This window comes from Pogona vitticeps, chromosome 5 (assembly GCF_051106095.1).
Source record: "Pogona vitticeps strain Pit_001003342236 chromosome 5, PviZW2.1, whole genome shotgun sequence".
Lineage (NCBI taxonomy): Eukaryota > Metazoa > Chordata > Lepidosauria > Squamata > Agamidae > Pogona > Pogona vitticeps.
The window spans coordinates 73,683,539-73,705,757 of NC_135787.1; the positions used below are offsets into that span (position 1 = coordinate 73,683,539).

The 22,219-nt window shown below is 40.5% G+C and overlaps 1 protein-coding gene across 5 annotated transcripts in view; it reads left to right on the forward strand.

Annotated features, from left to right (window-relative positions):
- ATP8A1 (ATPase phospholipid transporting 8A1) overlaps positions 1–22,219 on the forward strand; it is a 138,870-nt gene that overhangs the window by 87,812 nt on the left and 28,839 nt on the right. For all 5 annotated transcript variants that reach the window (XM_078393978.1, XM_078393979.1, XM_020786218.3 and 2 more), the window contains 10 exons: positions 1,137–1,219; positions 3,125–3,174; positions 4,557–4,626; positions 7,597–7,681; positions 8,636–8,775; positions 9,784–9,922; positions 15,109–15,173; positions 17,745–17,917; positions 19,367–19,550; positions 19,642–19,752. In XM_078393978.1, coding sequence (XP_078250104.1) covers positions 1,137–1,219; positions 3,125–3,174; positions 4,557–4,626; positions 7,597–7,681; positions 8,636–8,775; positions 9,784–9,922; positions 15,109–15,173; positions 17,745–17,917; positions 19,367–19,550; positions 19,642–19,752 — 1,100 coding nt within the window. The remainder of the gene's footprint in view (positions 1–1,136; positions 1,220–3,124; positions 3,175–4,556; positions 4,627–7,596; positions 7,682–8,635; positions 8,776–9,783; positions 9,923–15,108; positions 15,174–17,744; positions 17,918–19,366; positions 19,551–19,641; positions 19,753–22,219) is intronic.

The following is a 22,219-nucleotide window of genomic DNA, read 5'->3' on the forward strand; positions in this document are numbered from 1 at the left end:
GTGAGAAAGGTAACATAAAACATTTAATACAGATATAAAAGTAAAAAGATAAAAATAATTTTGTATTCTTAATGTGTAGCCTGCATAATTAACTTGTAAACCGCCCAGAGAGTGCTTGAAGCGCTATGGGGCAGTATATAAGCAGCATGCTTTGCTTTGCTTTTTAATACTCTCAGGCTGTGTTACCAGTTAGCAAAAGACTCCCGGAGTCTTTCAAGGGCCACTCAACTAGAGCTTTTATTGCTTCAATGGCCTTCCTCAAGGTGATCCAGCTAAGAGACATCTGTAAGTCTGCGCTGTGGTCGTAGCCTTCCAAGTCATCAAATGGTTTTCAAGTTTAAACTTGATGCTGCATTTGGCAGAGCAGAAATCTCTTCTGTTTTGGCATGAAATCCCACCAACCTGTAAGTGACTCGCCAGTCACCCATACGAGTGATTTGTGAAAACCATAAAGGAGGACAGGTAATTTACCTGTAACTGTAGTTCTTCAAGTGGTCATCTGTGAATTCTCACAATCCATCTATCCTACCCCCAGTCTGCCATACTACTAAATTCTTTCATATACAGCAGTGGACTAGAGGAACTGAGGAATGGTTGCTGGGTACTGGACATCCACTGTAGGAGGGTCTATTCTAACCTTTGTTTAAGCTCTGAAATGTTCTGAGAAATTTCACACAGACGCAGAAACATAAATATTTGTGAATTCATAGATGACCACTTGAAGAGCTAGTTACCAGTATAAGTAACCTGTCCATTTAATGGCAATGAATTACATTCACATGAGAATAAGTGCAGTAGATAACAAGGTACTTCCAATGGACTATTCCATGAGCCACCAATAAGAAGACATTGATCATCTGGTCTGTGTTTTTATCCTTAATTGATGGTTTTCTAAAAGACACGGTGGGAAAAATAGGGAAGCTTAAAAGTGGAAGAAAATATTAAAACCAGCTAAATAGTTATGTGAAAGAGCCATGACAATTGAATGATGGAATGTCTGGAAACATCTATGAGGTGTAAAAGTTTGGCTGTATAATTTAAAGACATGTACTGGGGATTATAGAAAAGTAAAAAATTAGTTGTCAGTATTTCACTGTTCAATTTGCCTCTGGAAATAATGAGATGGTTTGTTACAGATGAAGGAGCATTGGTTAGAGCAGCTAAACAACTTAATTTCATTTTCACTGGAAGAACACCAGACTCTGTGATTATAGAATCTGTAAGTATATTTAAAATAGCTATCTCTCCTAGTTCTTGTACCAAACAATGTCATGTTTATCTGTAACCATAATAATAGTGCATGTGTGTATGTGTGTGTATCTCCATTATAGTTCCAAGACTGAAACCTAGATATCTGAAGCTTGGCATGCATACTAAGAGAACCTTTAGGGTATGGATCACCAGGGATTTTGATTTAACAAATTGATAGTGATCGATGAAAAATTGTATGTAGCCTGCAGTATCTTACTAAGTCGCTAGGTAACATGAAGCCACTGGCCCACTTGATGGCAAGCACTAGATGCCTCCAGAGTAAGATGGCTCATTAGAAGTAATATGATTCTTCAAACGTAAGGAATCTTTTCAAGAGTGGGCAGCCATGAGATTTCATCCAAATGTTTGCAGCGTCTGTTTTGGTTGGACTTGCACAGGACCAAATGACATAAGTCTTCACTAGTGGTCTTCCCGCTTCTGGAAGATCACAGGTTCTACTGTTGTGTAAAGCTTGCCTGTACATTCTGTATATGTTTATGTATCTGGAACAATTCAGGCTTTAACCTCTGTGTAATCTAGCTACCTGGTTTGACTTGATGTTTCCTGTCTCCATGTATGAGTTTATAAGCATGTAATTATTATCAGAGAGACTGACAATAAGAATTACTGCTACCTGCTTTGGGAGGGGGGAGCTGAATGTGTGATACAGCTGGAAGGAGAGAAAAACAATGAAGAAAAAATAGTGGAAGTTTCATTTGTCATATTGTCTACCTGGCTGGGATTTACCTGAACTGTAAGCCATTCACCTTGTGCTGTTTACACCTTTAGCTGGTCTGAAAAATATTGGACCTGTATGTTGGACACTGTTCTATCGGTTTATTCCACTTTAGTTGTCTTTGGTTCATCCTAAGAAATCCTGGAGCTTGCAAATTAGTGAAATTCTTCCATTGTACTTTAGAAGAGAAGGATTGAGTATTAAATCAGCTTAATTCTGCAATGTAGATATCTTGGGAAGTGTTCAGTAGAGTGGACTATTGCTACATAACAGAATTCTAAATCTAATTCTAATCTAATTGTCTGGTTGGATTACTGCAGAAATGTAGTATCAGTGTGTATGTGAGAAGAATTTAGGAAATGGACGAATTAATAAATACACAAACAGAAACTTCAAATCCAGATATGAGCTTCAAGGCAAAAAAAGTGGCTGGGAATAGCTACAAAGAGAAGCTTTTCCTTTAACAAAGCTGACTGGCTAAAACATGTGAAATAGCCTGTTGTGTGTTTTTAACCTTCTTCCTCTGGGTTAGAGAGATCCAAATTCCTCTCCCTTCTCTTGCTTCCACCTTTTCTATTGCCATCACAAAAGGGTTTTAAAGAAATAGTTCACTGGCTCAATTACCTGGTCAGGTGAGTAAAAAAGGTGTAGGCCTGACCCACACAAAATGTGTATTCTGGAAAAAGTGGAGCAGACAAGAATTGCAATATGGCTGGCATCCTGTGGTACAGCAGGAGTCACTGCATATTTGTTTTGTATGTTCAAGAGCGTATTTACTGCCGTACAAAGAAAAGCCAAACTCTGTTTCCTCTCTATAAAATAAGTTTGGCTGAAATGTATTGTGATGTCTTCATATGTGAGTGTACTGGTCAGTCCTTTCATAACCCACAAGATGATTTGCATAATGAGCCATAAGATATACAAGATGTAGACATGGCTGTCTTTATTTGAAAGATACCACCATCTTGACACAGAGAGAAATGTTTGGTGTCTGGAAGGATGATAAGAAAAGTAAGGAGAGTAAAAGGCTGAATGAGCCCCAAATCTACATGGAGAAAAAGAGCATATGCTAGTACAGAAAATACCATTAAATACCTTTTGGGGGAAAACTAACATTTTATGTATATATATTTTCAGCTTGGACAGGAAGAACGTTATGAATTGCTAAATGTGCTGGAATTCACAAGGTAACTGAGCACATGACAATTATATGTGTTTCTTTAAACAGTTATTTCTTTGTTTTCTTTATAAATTAGAGCCTGTGAAAATGAAACCTATGTTCATCAAAGGAGAATTTAATCAAGAGCATTTTCTATATTCAGATGTTCAAGCACAATTACAAGAGCAAGCTTAGACCACTATGAGCACTATATGTATATAGCTGACACATTATTGGGTTGAATGCAGAATACAATGGTCCTTCTGTTCACAGAATGGTGTGGAATGTATCAGAAGCTCTTGCTGGAGGAAAGAATGCTCCCTTTTTTTCTAGAAATCCCCACTTCCTTCCCTATTGGAAAGAGTCACCCAGCTCTCTATTGTAGATTTGCCAGTGGGACAGATGCATGCTGGTTAGTGGTAGGGAAAAATTAGTAAAAATGGATCAATTTAATTGTCTGCAAAAGAGCCTGTGTAAGTCAGCAGTAACTGCTTGAATGGATTTGAGAGATATATGCTCTTGTTCCCAGTGTGCCACAGAATCTCACCGGGTGACCCTGAGGTAGCTAATTTTTCTCAGCCTGATGTATTTCACAGAGTTGGTGTACAGATATAGTGGGAAGAAGGAGAGTATGTGTGCTTCCTTGTGCTTACTGGAGAAAGAAGACAGGATGTATATTTTCATATGTTGTAAACATTGCAATGGTTAAATATGGGCGGTAGGAATGGGAGATTCAGTGGCTCGCTGTAACGAATTTGTTACACACTTTGAGGGAAAAATTGCTCAGATTTGCAGAGATTTGGACTCCACTGTTGATGCAGAGCCTATGGTTGTGTCCAGTGCTCCGGACTTATGTTATAATTTATTGGATGAGTTCCAGTTGTTGTGACCTGAGGATGTGGACAGGGTGCTTGGATCGGTTTTAATATATGATATTTTATATTGTCTTTTAAAATGTTTTTAAGTTTTAATGTTGTACGCCACCCAGAAGCCACTGGTAATGGTGCGGCTAAAAAATATTGTAAATAAATAAATAAATAAATAAATAAATAAATAAATAAATAAATAAATAAATAAATAAATAAATAAATAAATAAATAAATAAATAAGATTTAATGTTTTAAATAACTTTTCCCACACACACACACACACACACACATTATTTGCATCTGTTAAATTTTTTTTTCATTCCATTTCAAGATACAGTGAACTAACATGTAACTATCATGATATATATGTTAATTCTGAAGGGATTTTTCCTTTAGTAAAGTGTGCTACTTATATATGGCCCCTTACTGCTTAAATTACTTTCTGAGTGGTTTACAGCTTAATTATACAAGCTACACTTTGCCCCCTCAGCAAGCTGGGTACTCAAAATACTGTTTGAAATCAAATGTGCCTCTGTTTCAGTGCTAGGAAAAGAATGTCTGTCATTGTCCGCACACCTACAGGAAAATTGCGACTATACTGCAAAGGCGCTGTAAGTTATTTGTTCTTTAATGTACATTTTGGTGATAAATTTCTTTGTCAATGATAACCTGTGAAGCAATATGATAGAAATGGTGCCAGTGCAGATCTATAGTTTGCCAAGCGATACGTTCTTCCTTAATGTTGGCTTGCCTGTGTGTATTAATGAAAATGTGGTATGTGTGGGTGTTTCTGCCACACATTCCCTGTCTTTAGGAAGGAGCCAACTAGCAATTTGGGTTATTCCCCTTTGCCATCTTGTTGAGGCAGGGTTATCTCCACTCTGAGGTCTTTTCTTCATTGTCTCCCAATTAATGAAGCTTGAGTTTGAACCACTAGTAATAGACCGACTGGAGTTGCTTACTTACAGAGTGATTTGCCAGATCATCATTATTGTGGCAAAGAGAATTGAGAGTTGTGCACAAAGTACTCTCTTATGTATAGCTTTGTAAGTACAGATTGTGCTGTATAATTTCACCATCTTCCCCACATCAATGTCTTCCAAACAATTTCTCTCTCACCAGAACACTTATAGGAAATTTCTTTAGCCACCCACATAAAGATTTATCAAGTTCCAGTTGAGGTACTTCATTCTGAGGTACTTCACCATCCCCAACACAGATCAAGTGCTATGCATAGTTGTAGACCTCAGAGGTATAAATTCATTCATCCCTCCATAGTATTTTCTTACTCCTACAAAAGGAGGACTAGTTCATGTCTGTCATTGTGCAAGATGCCTACTTCTTGCATAACCATCTGCTCTTTCTAAAGGTGGTTTCTCTATTTTACAATAAAAGAACATACTAGTTTACAGTCCTCCCTTTTGGATTATCCACAGCCCCCAAAGTCTTCATAAATCATATGGCAGTCATTGCAATATATCTGTGAATGAAAGACATGATGATGTATCTGTACCTTGATGGCTATCTGATTATCCGTTCATCAAGAGCACATCCCTTTGCATGATGCTAACTTTGCTCAACAAATTTGGCCTCATGTTAATTACTAATACCAGATTCCATGATATCCAGAGTAAATTCTGGAGTTTCCTGGAGAGCTTCCATGCTTCTCCCTATGGAATGAGTGTTCCAACAAATGGTTTTGTCAGACCCTTGAGAGGATGCCTGACTGTGTATGTGCTATCACTGTATTCATACTCTGTGTTCTCATTGAAATCGAAACAATTTCTCTTTCTCATCTGGCTGTGGAAGTGGATCACAATGGGAGCAGATCACTGTGGAGTTTATAAGTACCCTAGCCACTATAGGAGCTATCAAATACCCCAGCCACTGATTCTAGGTACAACTGACAGAGGGTGCCATAATTAAGCAGTTTATTTGAATGTTATTAGATGGTCCATTAGGATAACATCTATTAGTTCAGTTACAGTTGCTTGCTGTCATTAAGGCATTTTGTACTTTCAGGAGCTTACCAAACTATCATATTGGCAAATCGCAACAGACAACAATACAGTAATGTACTGCATCACAATTAAGGTAGAATAAAGTCTGCTTCTAAGTATACTGACAAAGCACATTTGGTCCTGGTGCTGTAAAAAAAATCTTGGCAACAGCAGTCCATCTTCTGGGCTATTAAAATTTTCAAGCCGTGGCAGCTCCATTCCCAAACACCCCAGCTCCGCTTCCTGAAGTGAAGCAGACGAGACATCTGAATCTGTTTGTTATGGCTCACAACACCCAGTGCCACATGTTCTGTTCCACAGGAAGACTGCACCATAGATCCCTGGGTGATGCCTTTCTCCACCAGGATAGCTGGCATGTGCCTTTCTTCCCTTCTCCCTGATAAAAGGGTCCTTGTGAAGATTCAACAAAACAATGTTCCCTAATCTTCTCAAAGCTCCAGTCTGGAATCTTCCTGCAGTACTTAGACATCCTGCAAACAAGCCCTTTGGTCCTGTAGCCACAACTGATTTCTTACTACTGTCCTCAAAAATAGCCTTCCTGGTAGCCAGTGAGCTTTGTGCTGTTCATGTTGACTCACAATATACAGTGGACCCTCGACTTACAGACGGCTCGACTTACAGACTTTTCGAGTTACAGACTTCTCTGGCCGCAAAATTTAGATTCGACTTGCAGCCGGAGAATCGACTTACAGACCAGAAAAAAACCAAAATGGAACAAAAATAGAATAAAAACCACTGGTTATGGGATTAATCGGTTTTCAATGCATTGTAGGTCAATGGAGATTCGACCTACAGACTTTTCGACTTGCAGCCACCGTTCCAATACGGATTAATTCCGTAAGTAGAGGGTCCACTGTATTGTTTTGCAAAACAATAAAGTGGTCCTCCACCCAAATATTTCCTTCTTCTGTAAAGTTGTATCAGAATCTCATCTCATGTAGTACTGTGCTGCCAGCTATGCTGGCAGATTCAGAAGTGAGGGAAATGGAGGGAAAGGAGTTAGATGTATGTAGTAGAGACGAGAGAGCTACCTCAAAAATACTGTGTCTCAGCTAGGAAAGATTCCAGAACGTTCTATGAAGGTGCAGTACAGTAAATCCTATTAGTGTGAGTTCATAGCAGAACCAAATTACAATAAGCAACCTGTTGTTCTTCATATGGTCATAAGTAGATTCACATATCCTTCCTTTCTACCTTCTTCAGCCTATGCAGTTTTCTATTTCCTTTCTGCTATACAGTATTCAGATTCTGAACTGAGATATAGCCAGCTCACACACATTTTATAGAAAGGGAGAGAAGGGCTACTGCCCAAACTTTCCAGATCTAGAAATGTTCAAACTATGGCTCTACACAGGTGCTGCCTCCATACGTGTGAATGCAGAGGTGGCTGTTCAAAGAAAAAAAATTACAAGTAAGCAATCTATTTTTCCTGGAATCACTTAGAAGACTTTGTCCGTCAGCACAGATACCTAATCAGCCTTTGTCTTCCAGCCTTGTTGGTTTTTTAAATCAGGTATTTCAAAAATAAATTATGCTTCAATTTGTTATATGCCTTTATAGGACACAGTAATTTATGAACGGCTGGCTGAAAACTCAAGATACAAGGAAATTACCTTGAAACATTTAGAGCTATTTGCTACTGAAGGTAAGCATTATTTAATGTAACAGTAGGTAGCAAATAGATAAGGATAACAGTTATGCTTTGAATGTGTATCATCTGGTGGTCGCTGTTGCAGTTTGATGCAGCAATTATCAAAGGAAGATGAGTGCAGAATCTTAGCAGAGTTTGAAATGTAAGCAAGACTATTTTGATTGGTAATCTAGAACCACCAGACATACTCAACTATTACTGTGCTTGAAATTTGCAACTCTGATTCTTTAAGAGTAGCAAATTGATGATTGCTCTTTATAATCATGCTTGGCAGTTGGCTCTTATTTCTGAAAAGTGCACAGTCTGTATACAATAGGCTTGCAATAGTTTTTCTTTCCAATAATTGTAATTACCTTGGTTCAAATACCCTTTTTTCATCTCCAGTTAAATCAGAATATTATGCTAGGTAGCCCATTATGTTTATGTCTCTTTCTGTATAATTGAGTTCAGGTCTGTTCATTGAATAGCCTTTATTTTTCTATGATTTATTGCTTTTTTATACATTTTATCTTGGCTTAGTACCATACTCTTGAGATACAATACTTTTCAGGATGGTGAGCTGTGAGTTTAGGAAATAAACTCCTTTAATTCCTGTGAGCCTAGTTACCTATAAAGAATGAAACAGGCAGACCGGATCTGGTATTGTTCTATGTAGGTCTTTTATCGTTGTTTCTGTCTTTAAAGAGATACATATCATTTCTGATCTACACACTACTTCTTTGTGCTTACTGAAATTGTCCACCTTTCTAGCTTACAACGTGCGATAAAATGTCTGTGGCATTTTAAGGATTCCAGAAGCATTTATCTGGACATGTTCTTAATCCTACTGCAAACTCAAATTAAAATTGATATTTTTAAAATTCTTCGAAATATCATATGGATATAAAATTGTAAAATGATAAAGAAACTGAGAATTTATTGAGTACTGTATGTCATTTATTTCTTTAGGCTTGAGAACACTTTGTTTTGCTGTTGCTGAGATTTCAGAAAATGACTATCAAGAATGGTTAAATGTCTATCAAAGAGCTGCAGCTTCTATTCAGAACAGAACTCTAAAACTGGAAGAGAGTTATGAACTAATTGAAAGAGTAGGTGATATTTGCTGTGTTTTTCCATATTGTCAATTTGTTTTGAAAGCTATGTGATATTTTTCGCTCCATAAGACGCACCTTTCCATAAGACGCACCAATTTTTTAGGAGAAGAAAACAGGAAAATATAATCAGTTTTCTTCGCTCCATAAGACGCACAGACTTTCCACCCCCCTGTTTTGTGGGAAAAAAGTGTGTCTTATGGTGCGAAAAATACGGTATGTTTACTGTTGTACTTTGAAATTGCTCAGTTTTAAAAACAAAAACCTAATCTTAAGAAAACCAAAAAGAACATAGTATTAATTTGAAGCAAGACACTTTTCACTGTAAAATGTTAAGCTCTGTGGAAGGAATACTTTTGTATGTTGTTTCTCTTTGAGCTTGGGTACTGTGGTTTGATTTTCTGCTATACACCTGCAGTAACTGCCCAGCCCTGGAAAAATATTGAAGTCTTCCCCAAACAAGGCATTTTTTTTCCTCCATTCCTCCCCCTCTCTTAAGAAATGTTACTGCTGGAAAGACATCCCAAGTCCCATAATAAATTGAAAATAGGAGAAGAGTGAGCTTCCTGAAAATGCATAACTATTTCTAGGGTAGGTGATACGGTCAGAAAGACCTAGCTAATTGTCAGTGCAGTCCTAATTTATAGATGTGCTAGCTGTAGAGGTTAGGATTAGGCATGTCTATTGTGCTGGCTGATATCAGAGATCTGGTAACAGAGTAACCTCCTGACTAAGATGTGTCAGTAAAAGAGGGTAGGAAGAGGCAGGGAGAAGCAAAAACCAAATTGCGTCAGATCCAAACCTTCTAGAGCTCAGGGACACAGTGGCAGTGATAGTATAAATCTAGGATTGTGTGAGGATGATCCTAAATAATTCCCAACATCCTTAGTCTTCAAGGGATTTGGATTCAGTACTACTGTACCTATGCTGCCTTTGGTTTAGATGAATATTGGCCATCTTGCCATTTAGGATTATGCTCTAATTTTCTGGTTTTTTTTTCCAAAGAATCTTCAGCTACTTGGAGCTACAGCCATAGAAGATAAGTTACAAGACCAAGTGCCTGAAACAATAGAAACTCTAATGAAAGCAGATATCAAAATTTGGATACTTACTGGAGATAAGCAAGAAACTGCTATTAATATAGGTAATATGTTAGATGTAAGTCTGCATATAACATTTTTTTCAAGGTTCCAAATATTCATAAGAAATAATTGAAAAGATGCATATATCTCTTAGCAAGAAGTCCATGGTGTTTAAGGTGTTAATTTTTTCTGACTTCATCTACATTTTCTCAGCATATAACAATTGAAGCATAATTTATTTTTCAAATAACTGATTTAAAAAAAAAACAACGCCGGAAGACAAAATCTGATTAGGTATCTGTCCTGACAGACAAAGTCGTGTAAGTGATTCCAGGAAAAAGACTTGCATAAAAAGAAAACACCAGCAAAAATAATGAATCTAAATGCATAGCATCAGAAAACATAGTACAGTGGTGCCTCGCATAACGATGTTAATTGGTTCCAGAAAAAAAAACGTTATGTGAAAACATCGTTATGTGAAGCACCATTTCCCATAGGAATGCATTGAAAACCGGTTAATCCGTTCCAATTGGAACGGATTATCCGTTTTTTTCCCTCCCCCCCCCGCGGCTTGGATCTGACCCATGGCGGCTACCTCAGCCATGGCTGGACTCCCTAGAGTCCGGCCATGGCTGGGGTAGCCGCTGCGGCTCGGATCCAAGCTGCGGGGGGAGGGTGGTGGGATTGGGATGCCTTTCAGGCATCCCGGGCTTGGATCCCACCAACAGCCGGTTACCCTTTAAGCGGCGGAGACAGGCTGGGGGGTGGATCGGGGAGCTTGAAGCCTCTCCGCGCCGCCTACCCCGGCCGTTCTCAGACACCTAGGTGTCTGGAAGTCCGGGAACGGCCTGAGTAAGCAGCGCGGGGAGGCTTCAAGCTTCCCGATTCACCCCCCAGCCTGTCCCCGCTGCTTAAAGCCTCCTTGCGCCGCCTACCCAGCCCGTTCTCGGACACCTAGGTGTCCGAGAACGGCCTGGGTAGGCGGCGCGGGGACGCTACCGGCATCGGAGACAGGCTGGGGGGTGGACCGGGGAGCTTGAAGCCTCTCCGCGCCACCTACCCCGGCCGTTCTCGGACTTCCAGAAGTCCAGGAACAGCCTGGGTAAGCAACGCAGGGAGGCTTCAAGCTTCCCGATGCACCCCCCAGCCTGTCCCCGCCGCTTAAAGCCTCCTTGTGCCGCCTACCCCGGCCGTTCTCGGACTTCCAAAAGTCCGGGAACGGCCTGGGTAAGCAGCGCGGAGAGGCTTCAAGCTCCCCGGTCCACCCTCCAGCCTGTCTCCGATGCCAGTAGCCTCCCCCCGCCGCCTACCCAGCCCGTTCTCGGACACCTAGATGTCCGAGAACGGGCTGGGTAGGCGGCGCAAGGAGGCTTTAAGCGGCGGGGACAGGCTGGGGGGTGAATCGGGAAGCTTGAAACCTCCCCGCGCTGCTTACCCAGGCTGTTCCCGGACTTCTGGAAGTCCGAGAATGGCCGGGGTAGGCGGCGCGGAGAGGCTTCAAGCTCCCCGGTCCACCCCCCAGCCTGTCTCCGATGCCGGTGGCCTCACCGCACCGCCTACCCAGCCCGTTCTCGGACACCTAGGTGTCCGAGAACGGGCTGGGTAGGCAGCGCAAGGAGGCTTTAAGCGGCGGGGACAGGCTGGGGGGGGTGGATCGGGAAGCTTGAAGCCTCCCTGCGCTGCTTACCCAGGCTGTTCCCAGACTTCTGGAAGTCCGAGAACGGCCAGGGTAGGCGGCGCGGAGAGGCTTCAAGCTCCCCGGTCCACCCCCCAGCCTGTCCCCGATGCTTGAAGCCTCCCCGCGCCACTTTCCCCAGCCGTTCTCGGACTTCCAGGCGTCTGAGAACGGCCGGGGTAGGCGGCGTGGGGAGGCAGCCGGCAGCGGGGACAGGGTGGGTGGGGTGTCCGCAAGGCTTCCAGGCAAAGGCCTGGAAGCCTTCGACACCCCGGTACCCTTCCCCCCGCCGCCGCTGAGAGCCTTCTGAGCTCTCAAAGGGCTTTCTCCAATATCGGAGGGGGCCCTTTGAGAGCTCGGAAGGGAATTGTCGGCAGGGGACAGTGGCTTCGGGGTCCTTCCGAGGCCGCAGCCCACTGCCGACATTTTCCCCCAGCTGAGCAGCGGGGCTTCAAAGCTCCCGCCGCTCAGCTGGGGGAAAATGGTGCCTATGGGAAAAAATCGCAAAGCGATTTTTCCCCATAGGCAAGATCGTTGTGCGATCGCAAAAGCGATGGCAACAAAGCCATCGCTATGCGATTTTTTCGTTAAACGGGGCACTCGTTAAACGAGGCACCACTGTAGTAGTAATTACCTATACCAAATACTGTAAATACAAGCTGTCATCTTCTACATAGATTATTGCATGTATTTATAAGAAAAATAAACAGTTGTTGTTTAGTCGTTCAGTCACGTCCGGCTCTTTGTGACCCCATGGACCAGAGCACGCCAGGCCCTCCTGTCTTCCACTGCCTCCCGGAGTTGGGTCAAATTCAAGTTGGTAGTTTCGATGACACTGTCCAACCATCTTGTCCTCTGCCATCCCCTTCTCCTCTTGACCCTCTTTATTTCCTTCAAAATGGATAGGTCTGTTCTCTTTGCAGTCCAGGGGACTCTCAAGAGTCTCCTCCAGCACCACAGTACCTTTGTAACTTAATCAACACCAGAAGTGCAAGCATTATTTTTACTCATTCCAAATCTCAGCTGCTTCAGTACAAGAAAATGCAACATTTATGAATGCCTGGTGCACCACCATCTCTGATACATGGGTTTTAACCATTATGGCTCATGGTTATGGACAGAATTTGACAGACTTCCTCCAGCAAGACATATTAAAGTCACCAACCCATCAAATGCACTCAAAGAAGAGGTAGTGACTTTACTAGAAAAAGATGCTCTAATAATGATACCAAGAAAATACAGGGGCAATGACTATTATTCCTGTTATTTTACTGTACCAGGATGGTGGCTTATGTGAAAGGAGATCTGAAAGGAGTCAACCCCAATGAAATTTCAGATAGTGATACAGAGAATCACAGTTAGAACTACTACTACTACTACTACTACTACTACTACTACTACTACTACTACTACCACCACCACCACCACCACCACTACTACTACTACTACTACTACTACTACTACTACTACTACTACTACTACTTAGTATTAATTATTATTATTCCACACATCTGACAGCCAAGGTCACTCTGGGTGGTTTACAACAACTAGACAGAAACAATAAAATAACAAAATAAGATGGCATTGAAAAATTAAAAAGTGCAAACCAAAATACCATAAAGTACGGTGGAAAACATAGTGAAATATAGTACAATACAATAATAGCATAAAACATGGTGGTAAGTTGAATGTTACATTGTATTTTTGGTAAAGCAACAGTACAGTGGACTTTTACCCCACTATACAATGAAAAAACAAACAATACACTACATAAACATAGGTAAGTGCGTACATGGGACACGCATGCACACACATATACCCTAGCCCTTCCAATATCATACAGATGTACTGGATAGGATGACCGCTCTAAGTCTCCCTCCTTCAGTAAGCAAGCTGCAATCCTTTCCTACCTTACAACCAGGCTGTGTCATGTTACAAACAGGTCCAATAATCTCAAGGATTTGGTTTAAATTGATCCTATCTTTATTGACTACGCGAAAGCCTTTCATTGTGTGGACTACAGCAAACTGTGGTCAGGCACTGACCACCTTATCTATCTCCTGAGAAATCTGTATGTGGGACAGGAAGCAACAGTTAGAGCTGGATATGGAACAACTGATTGGTTCAAAATTGGGCAACGAGTACGACAAGATAGTATATTGTCTCCCTGCTTATTTAAATTATATGCAGAATGCATCATGCGAAAGGCTGGACTGGAGAAATCCCAAAATGGAATTAGGATTTTCGGAAGAAATATCAACAACCTCAGATATGCAGATTATACCACTCTGATGGCAGAAAGTGAGGAAGAGTTAAAGAACCTCTTAATGAGGGTGAAAGAGGAGAGTGCAAAAAATGGTCTGAAGCTCAACATCAAAAAAACTAAGATCATGGCCACTGACCCCATCACCTCGTGGCAAATAGAAGAGGAAGCTATGGAGGCAGTGACAGATTTTACCTTCTTGGGCTCTATGATCACTGCAGATGGTGACGGCAGCCACAAAATTAAAAGACACCTTGATATTTTAATTTGAAACTGATGACAAACCTCAACAGCATCTCAAAAAGCAGAGACATCACCTTGCCGACAAAGGTCCGCATAGTCAAAGCTATGGTTTGTCCAGTAGCAATGTACGTAAGTGAGAGCTGGACCATAAAGAAAGCTGACCACCGAAGAATTGATGCTTTTGAATTGTGGTGCTGGAGAAGACTCTTGAGAGTCCCCTGGACTGCAGGAAGAACAGACCTATCCATTCTGAAGGAAATCAATCATTAGTGCTCACTGGAAGGACAGATCCTGAAGCTGAGGCTCCAATACTTTGGCCATCTCATGAGAAGAGAAGACTCCCTGGAAAAGACTCTGATGATGGGAAAGTGTGAAGGCAAGAGGAGAAGGGCACAATAGAAGATGAGATGGTTGGACAATGTCATCGAAGCTACCAACATGAATTTGACCCAACTCTGGGAGGCAGTGGAAGTCAGGAGGGCCTGGCGTGCTCTGGTCCATGGGGTCACGAAGAGTCAGACATGACTGAACGACTAAAGAACAACAAATCTTTATTAACCTCCCCTCTGCTGGGGTTTTGCTTAGACATCTTACCAGATGTTTTAAGAGCATGGAAATTTTAGCAACAGCTTTTTACAGTATTTAATTCATCCTATCATTTTAAAAAGAACTAGCTCTTATATTTAGGAATCTTAGAAATCATAAACAAATTTAGAAGCATTTCTCTACCTTTTGAGGCTTACTAGATTTTAAAGAATTTCCGAACTTTAGTTTTTTCAGATGTTATGACTGCTATTTCCTGCTGCTTTACAATTTGAAGGAAGGAGGAGGGATCCTTTTCATATTAGTTATACTTTGAAAACTGAAAACAGTTTTTCTACACAAATGGGAGCATAGATGTGTATGTGCTCTTCTACCGAGTAAATGAAAGAATGCTAAAAATGCATTTTAGCTTTCTCACAACATTCTTGTCTTTTAATGTTAATGGTGTAATATTTCATCTTAGCTTATATTCAAAAGAATGACATTGACTACACTCTTAACGCAAAATCTTTTTACAAAACTAGGACACTCATGTAAACTCTTGAGAAAGAACATGGGACTACTAGTAATAAATGAAGGCTCTCTTGATGTAAGTACAATCTAACATTCTATTGTTATGCTGTATGTTGTCCTTTAAAGAAGACCAGATTCCTACTCTTCAGGGAAGCAACTAAGGACAGGACAGCCTTTGTTGAAACCTGTTCCCCATGCACCCTTGCGAGTTGCAGGGAATCTTTGTGACACACAAAGGTGAAGCTGGGTGCTTTTCAGAGGGTGCAAAGAAACAGCATGGAGGTAATAGGGCTGATCTACCTCCTGCTGTTTGACTGCTTTCAGTCCCACAATTTGGCCTGAGGATTTTTTTTGCTGAATTATGAGTCTGAGATTTCTTTTTATCTGAATGTTCCATCACTAGAAGTAATTCTCATGGCTATGTATGATGTAGAAGAAAAATTGTGGTTCATATTTTCTATGTAGCACAGCTGACAGTCTACAATTCTACATAGTAGGCCAGGAACAACCTGGTACTGTACTCGTTTGTTTCCCAGAAGCAGATGTCAAGGGGATGGACCTGAAAGGGAGAGTTCCGTCTCTAGTCTGTACCTGTGGAAATATGAAAAAGCCTCTTGCTGTATCCAGCTTTCGTCTCCATATTCCCAATGTTTATTCTATTTACCATTCCAGTTGAAGTTGATGCTGTAAAAAAAACGATACATGGAGAACAAACTCAATAGTGCATATGAGTTCTGTGATTCAAGCAATATTCACATTCTGTTAATCCATATATGCCCATTAGAGGGCATTATTGAGTTACGGAATGTCATGGAAAATATACAGCTGGAACAACGCGAATAATAGAGATAATGGAAACAGTTACAGTAGTTTAGCAGATGGCAGGGTCAGATATCAGTCTTCATATTGTACCTCTGTGAGATAGTTTGGGGATGCCATATTTCCCCAAAAATAAGACAGGGTCTTATATAATTTTTTGCTCCGAAAACGCATTAGGGCTTATTTTCAGGGGATGTTTTATTTTACAGTCATGTCATTTTCTGGTTGCTGCACAATGATGCACAATGGTGGAGGGCAGGGTTTCTCTCAACTAGTGCTTATTTTTGGGGTACGGCTTATATTATGAGCATCCTGAAAAATCATATTAAGGCTTATTTTCAGGTTAGGTCATTTTCCGGGGAAAAGGGTAGTAATTAGCTTACCTTACAAGATAGTTATAAGAGTTACTGAGATTATGTCTGTGAAGTATTCTGAGAGCATGGAATTATAAAATAGTGGTTGTGTTTACTATCTATTATTTTTATTTAATTAATAGTACTGTATTGTTGTTTTACAAGTAGTTAATGTATAAAAGAAGGAAATATAACCATAATTGAAACTTGAGGAACTGAGCAGAGTTCAGTCCCAGGGAGATGGTTGTAGTACGACAACATAAACTCTTTGTGTCCTGTGCCATCAAGTCAGAATAAACATATAGTGACTCTAATAGAGCTTTCAAGATAAGTATTTAAGGAGTAGTTTTACCAGTTCCATTGCTCCAGTGGGTTTCCATGGCCAAGTGGGGATTCAAACCATGTTCTCCAGAGTCCTGGTTAGCCTATCTTAAATTTATGTTCAGTTTCTAGGGATGGGATTTTCAAAATTCATGGGCTACAGCTGCCAGAAGTGTGCAGAGATTCCCCAGCCAGACTTCTGGAGGTACTAATCAAGAAATCAAAGTCCTGACAGTGCTTTCAAGTTCTTAAACTAATGAATTCAGACTTTGGTGGCTATTTTTGTCCCTTGAAGAAGACAGAGGAAATGGATAGTCTAATGTCCATGAGAGCTACAAAAGATTATGGGTCTAGTAGGTTTTTTAAGAGGCTTCCTGCCTAATGGGCAGAGACTACCATATCCCTAATCTCTTGCAAACTCCTACAGGATTTAGCCCTGCCCATCTATTCCCTCATCTTCTCCACAGGATGAAAGTAGCTGCTGGAGTCTGGATTTATTAGCTTAAGTACTAGAAGCAACACTCAGGACTTTGATCTCTTGATTAACAGTCCCAAAACATCTGACGGGGAATTCCTACAGACTTCTGGGGGCTGTAGTTCATGAATTGCAGAAATCCCATGCCTATACTTTCTAAAAAATAATTATTCACATTTTCCAAAATATGTCTAAAAGCTGGCCATTTTGCTGCTTTTTTGTAATCTCAGTAGTATTCCCAATTAAATTATATGTAATGAAAGAAACAGCTGCATGTTGCATTGAACTTGATTCAATGGAACATTCATTTGTAAATGGTAAATCCTTCATTAAATATCACATTGGGTGTCACAAGCATCCACTCTTTTGTATTTTAGGTGACAGATAAATCACTTTTGTATTATTTACATAGGCACTGAGCTTGGTTGCGTGTTGTGGAATTGCTGATTTTTAATAATCTGTCTAAAATTTCCTTTTAAACTGTACTACTACAAGCGATTGCAGTTCTTAATTTCTGTTGACCTTGTTTTATAGTATTGGTTGGTTTGAATTACGATATTAGCTGATATGATAGCTACACTAGTAACACAGATAGAACACTTTTATATAAATATTAAAGTAATGTAAAACTATTAAAGAGAAGTGAAGTGATATCTATTTTTGGTGTGATCTTTTATAGGCAACAAGAGAGACATTAAGCCATCACTGCAGCACTCTTGGTGATGCTTTGAGGAAGGAAAATGATTTTGCCCTTATTATCGATGGTAAAACTCTGAAGTATGCCTTGACATTTGGTGTGAGGCAGTATTTCTTGGATTTGTCTCTGTCATGCAAAGCTGTTATTTGTTGCAGGTAAAAGCTTTGTCTTCTGTACAAAATATTGATATAATATTGTGAAGCATTTTAATTGAATTTATACAATCAACTAGTTTCTGCAGTTACTTCCCCCCCCCTTTTTTTTGGTCTTGTATGAAGAGTGTCTTTTTGAAGAGGAGAATCGCCTCTCTCTTTGGGAGTGGGGGGGGGGGTATGACCTGAACAGAGAGCTTCCGCAAATAAAAGAGTCTCTCCTTTTCACATCATTGCTCTTCATGTAAGAAAAATATTAATGGGAGAGATGAAATGCTGCTAATACATTCCTATCCATGAATGAGTCTGTAATACTTTTTATTCCTCTGCTGTCTGATGTAGTTCATCAGGCAGCAGGTGATGTAATATACCTGGCCTAGTTTAATCTTTTGCATCTTAAGAAAACAAGTATGCCAGATAGAAGGGAAGAGCAGTTTCTCTGGTACCTAGATTTTTGCACTCAGGAAGGCTTTGAAAAGGGAGGGGTTATTTAGTCATGTAATCTGATTTCATAACAGTCCAAAAGCAATTTGACCACTGTCTCTCTTGTTTCTATGAATGTTTCTGCGTGAACAATTTCTTTCTTTCTTTATTAGTTAATATCATCCATCTAGAGCATGTCTGGGCGGTTAATTTGAACTGTTGGGGGTCACAAAATGAGAAGGCTGATGGGCTTTGTGATCACAAGTAATTAGGATAGCAAATAGTCTCTTAGCGACAGAAGTTAAAGAAGTAATCCACACACAGGGATGTCTGCCAGCAGTGCTCCTGATAGGCGATTAGTCTGAGGAAGCAGAGTGAGAAGTCTCTGCCCTGCCCCCAGGAGGACTGTGCTTTTATTAACCTTACAAGCTCACAGATAGTTGACAGTGTACAGATAATTTGCAGAGTTCAGATAGGACAATGGTTACATCATGTCATTATGATTGGCCTAAGGAAAGGCTCTTTAAGCAAGCTCTCTAGCACCTATGAGAAAGAAGAAGCAGTGTCATCCAGGAGGGTTTGCCCTCTACTGTAAATTAAATCAACAGCTTAGCAATTTAAGGAATGGCACCCCCACAAGAACAAGGCATGTTAATTAGAAAAAAAAAAGACTTGTGGCATAAACTGAAGTTACTGTATAGATATTGATATTGATAGAGCCCTGCTTATGTCCAGTTTTCAGTTACACAAGGCAGAGATTGTCCTGTTGTTTTAAACAGGTATTCTGTTACCTTAAAAGTCGCTACATTTCCCCTTGTGCAAGTGGTGGGGAAGAATGAACCAAGCACAGAACAGACTGTTCTGCGGTATATTAGCAATCAACAAAATACTTTCCAAGGATTTCAGATATTTGTGATCAGAAGCAGCCGTCCAATAGCAACGGTGACTTCTTCTTGTTTTGCTTAGAAAAAAATAAAAATTTTAAATGTAGTTTTTTAAAAATAAAAACTTTTCTTTTCATTTTTATAGGGTTTCACCTCTTCAGAAATCTGAAGTTGTAGAAATGGTTAAAAAACAGGTAAAAGTGGTAACATTAGCAATTGGTGATGGCGCAAATGATGTTAGCATGATACAGACGGCACATGTAGGTGTTGGTATTAGTGGAAATGAAGGGCTACAAGCAGCTAATTCTTCAGATTATTCAATAGCACAGGTAAATCTTTCCACTGATACAAGATTTTAAGTGATAAACAGCCAATTATTGCAAACCTGTAAATAAGCCTGTTCTGTTTTATTATTTATAGTTCAAGTACTTGAAGAATTTACTCTTGGTCCATGGTGCTTGGAACTACAGCAGAATTGCTAAATGTATTTTATACTGCTTCTACAAGAATATTGTCCTTTATATTATTGAGGTAATAATGGAACATTTTACCATAATAATTGTTATCACGTTTTATATGGTTCTTTTTTTCCAATTTGATCTGTAAAACCCAATCCAGGATAGATATATTTATTTCTGATTGATTATGTGAAAAGCATGGACTTTTAATAGATTTTTAAAATGATATGACATAATATAATGGATTTACACTAGCCTACATTTAATTGTGTTCAATCCCAGGTAGCCGGCTCAAGGTTGATACTTACACCAGCATAAATCCACAATTGGATTCTGGCTATAACTAAAACAAAGCAGATAAGAAGTTTATGTTATATGTGTCCTTATTTTTGTAATATATGCTTCAATAGTAAATCAATAAAGCATAGTAAGTCTTGAAGTACATAAGCACATCTATAGTTCCAAAAGGCCAGGGCCAAATTTCAAGATGCTATGTTCTCCTTCCCTTTCTGTTATATACTATGAGTAACTCCATTCCTGCGTTCTGCCACAACATTCTGAAATGGAGAATAGGGACTTGTTTTTCTGTGATGTATCCCTATCTTTGTCAGCCATGTCTGCAACTTTCCAGACATGAATTCAGACCCTCTATCTGTCTGCAATTAGACCACCTTTTGCCCATAACGTCTTTCCACAAAGTTCACCCATCCTCTGAAATGATGAGACACTTCTGCCTTATTTTTCATGAGAAAAAGAATGAGAAACATTGTGTGGCCATCAACCAAGACTAAAACATATTTAGCTCCTCCCATAGTTGGCGAAGACCTGAGGGCCTGGTGTGCTCTGGTCCATGGGGTCACGAAGAGTCAGAAATGACTAAACGACTAAACAACAACAATAGATGGTGCTAGAGGCCCTATTATATCTGCATGGACCAACTGGAAAGGCCTCTGTGTTTGCCAGTTACTTTCCTTGCTTATACTTTGGACCTTTGATTTTGCAACTCTGCATACATTGCAATCCAGAAAATTCTTACAGGGTTTCATTTTCAAACCTTTTGCCATCCTTTGCATTTTTCCACCACTCTGAAATTAGCATGACCCAGTATCCTGTGCATCAAATGAGCACACTGGTCATGTGGTGGTGTGCTTTTGACTATAGCATGTGTTACTTTGTTTTGTGTTCTTCCCTTCAGTACATATAAATTATTTTCAAGTTTTGCTGTGTGGCACCCTGTTCCCTTTCTTAATTACACATGTGCTACCAGCAAATGTAACTGTAAACTCTCCTTGTCCAAACATGAGACACTTAGGATATTACAGTCTAAATTGGGCACATGCAATGCAGCATGTAATTCCCTTTGCTAGCCTGGAACATAAATTGTTCCGTCTCCCATTACTGACAATTTCTGTCAATTTGCCAGGCTCACAAAGCTGTGTTTCGAAGCACCTAGGGAAGAAAACAGGTCTGATATATGAGTCAAACGGCAAACAGCTCCACTGTCAAGAATCTAGGTTTTGACCTTGGAGTCCTTATCAGAAGCCTGTACAAGAGAAATCCTCCCTTGCTTCTTGCCTCCACTTCTCCAGCTAGGTTCTTTTACTCTGCAGTTCCTTTGCAAATGCTTTTCCAATCCACACTTGAAACAGCATCTTACGGCATGAGCCTTTCCTGTCTGTTCTCCATCACTCCTGGAAGCAGCTCTCCTCTGCTGTGGGATGTCTTCTCTCATTCTGACTTGGAACCTCTCATTCCTTTTTTCCTCTTCCTCCAACAATCTGCCTGTCAGATATTCCAGGGTTAAGTCCCTCTCTGGCATGGATTCAAGGCTTGTTACTAGCACATCGTAGTCTTCTGGAAGACTGCTCAGTATCACATACACTTTGTGATTCTCTGTGAACTGCATGCCCCCCTGCTCAAGCTCCACAAACAGATTTCTCATCTGCTGTAAGTGTTCTGACATGATTCCATCATGGTCAAGTCTTGCTCTGTATAATTTACACATCAGAGCAACCTTGATGTCAGCAGAGTCCTGAACATAGGCACAGTGCAGAACTTGCCAGCACTGACCAGCTGAGGTCAGTCCATGCATATTTATTAATTGGCTGTCCTCTAGCCACAGAACTATTGTTAAAGCCTTCTCATTTTGCTTTATCTGTTCCTCATTCAGGACAGGGGGGAGATTGGAAACAATCTTCCACAAATCCTCCCTTCTTAGCAACATTTTGGCTTCAACTGACCAAGTTCCGTTCATTTAGCTTTGTGGGAGGGAATCCTCCTATTCCTGCTGCCCCAACTGACTGCATCTTACTGACTTTTTATCTCCGTCCTCCGTCCTTTATCCCTCCTGGGCTCTGAATGGCAGGATGCTCACCTTACTAGATTTTCTCCACTTCTGGACTGGTTCCTCTGGCCTCGGTACCCTCTGGCACTCACCGGCTTCTCTGGTGCAAGGCAGACATTTCTGGGCCCATAACCCCTTGTTTGTGTAAGTTAGCAGAGTTTTTGTCCCAGTCCAGGCAGTCCAGTTGAATGACACA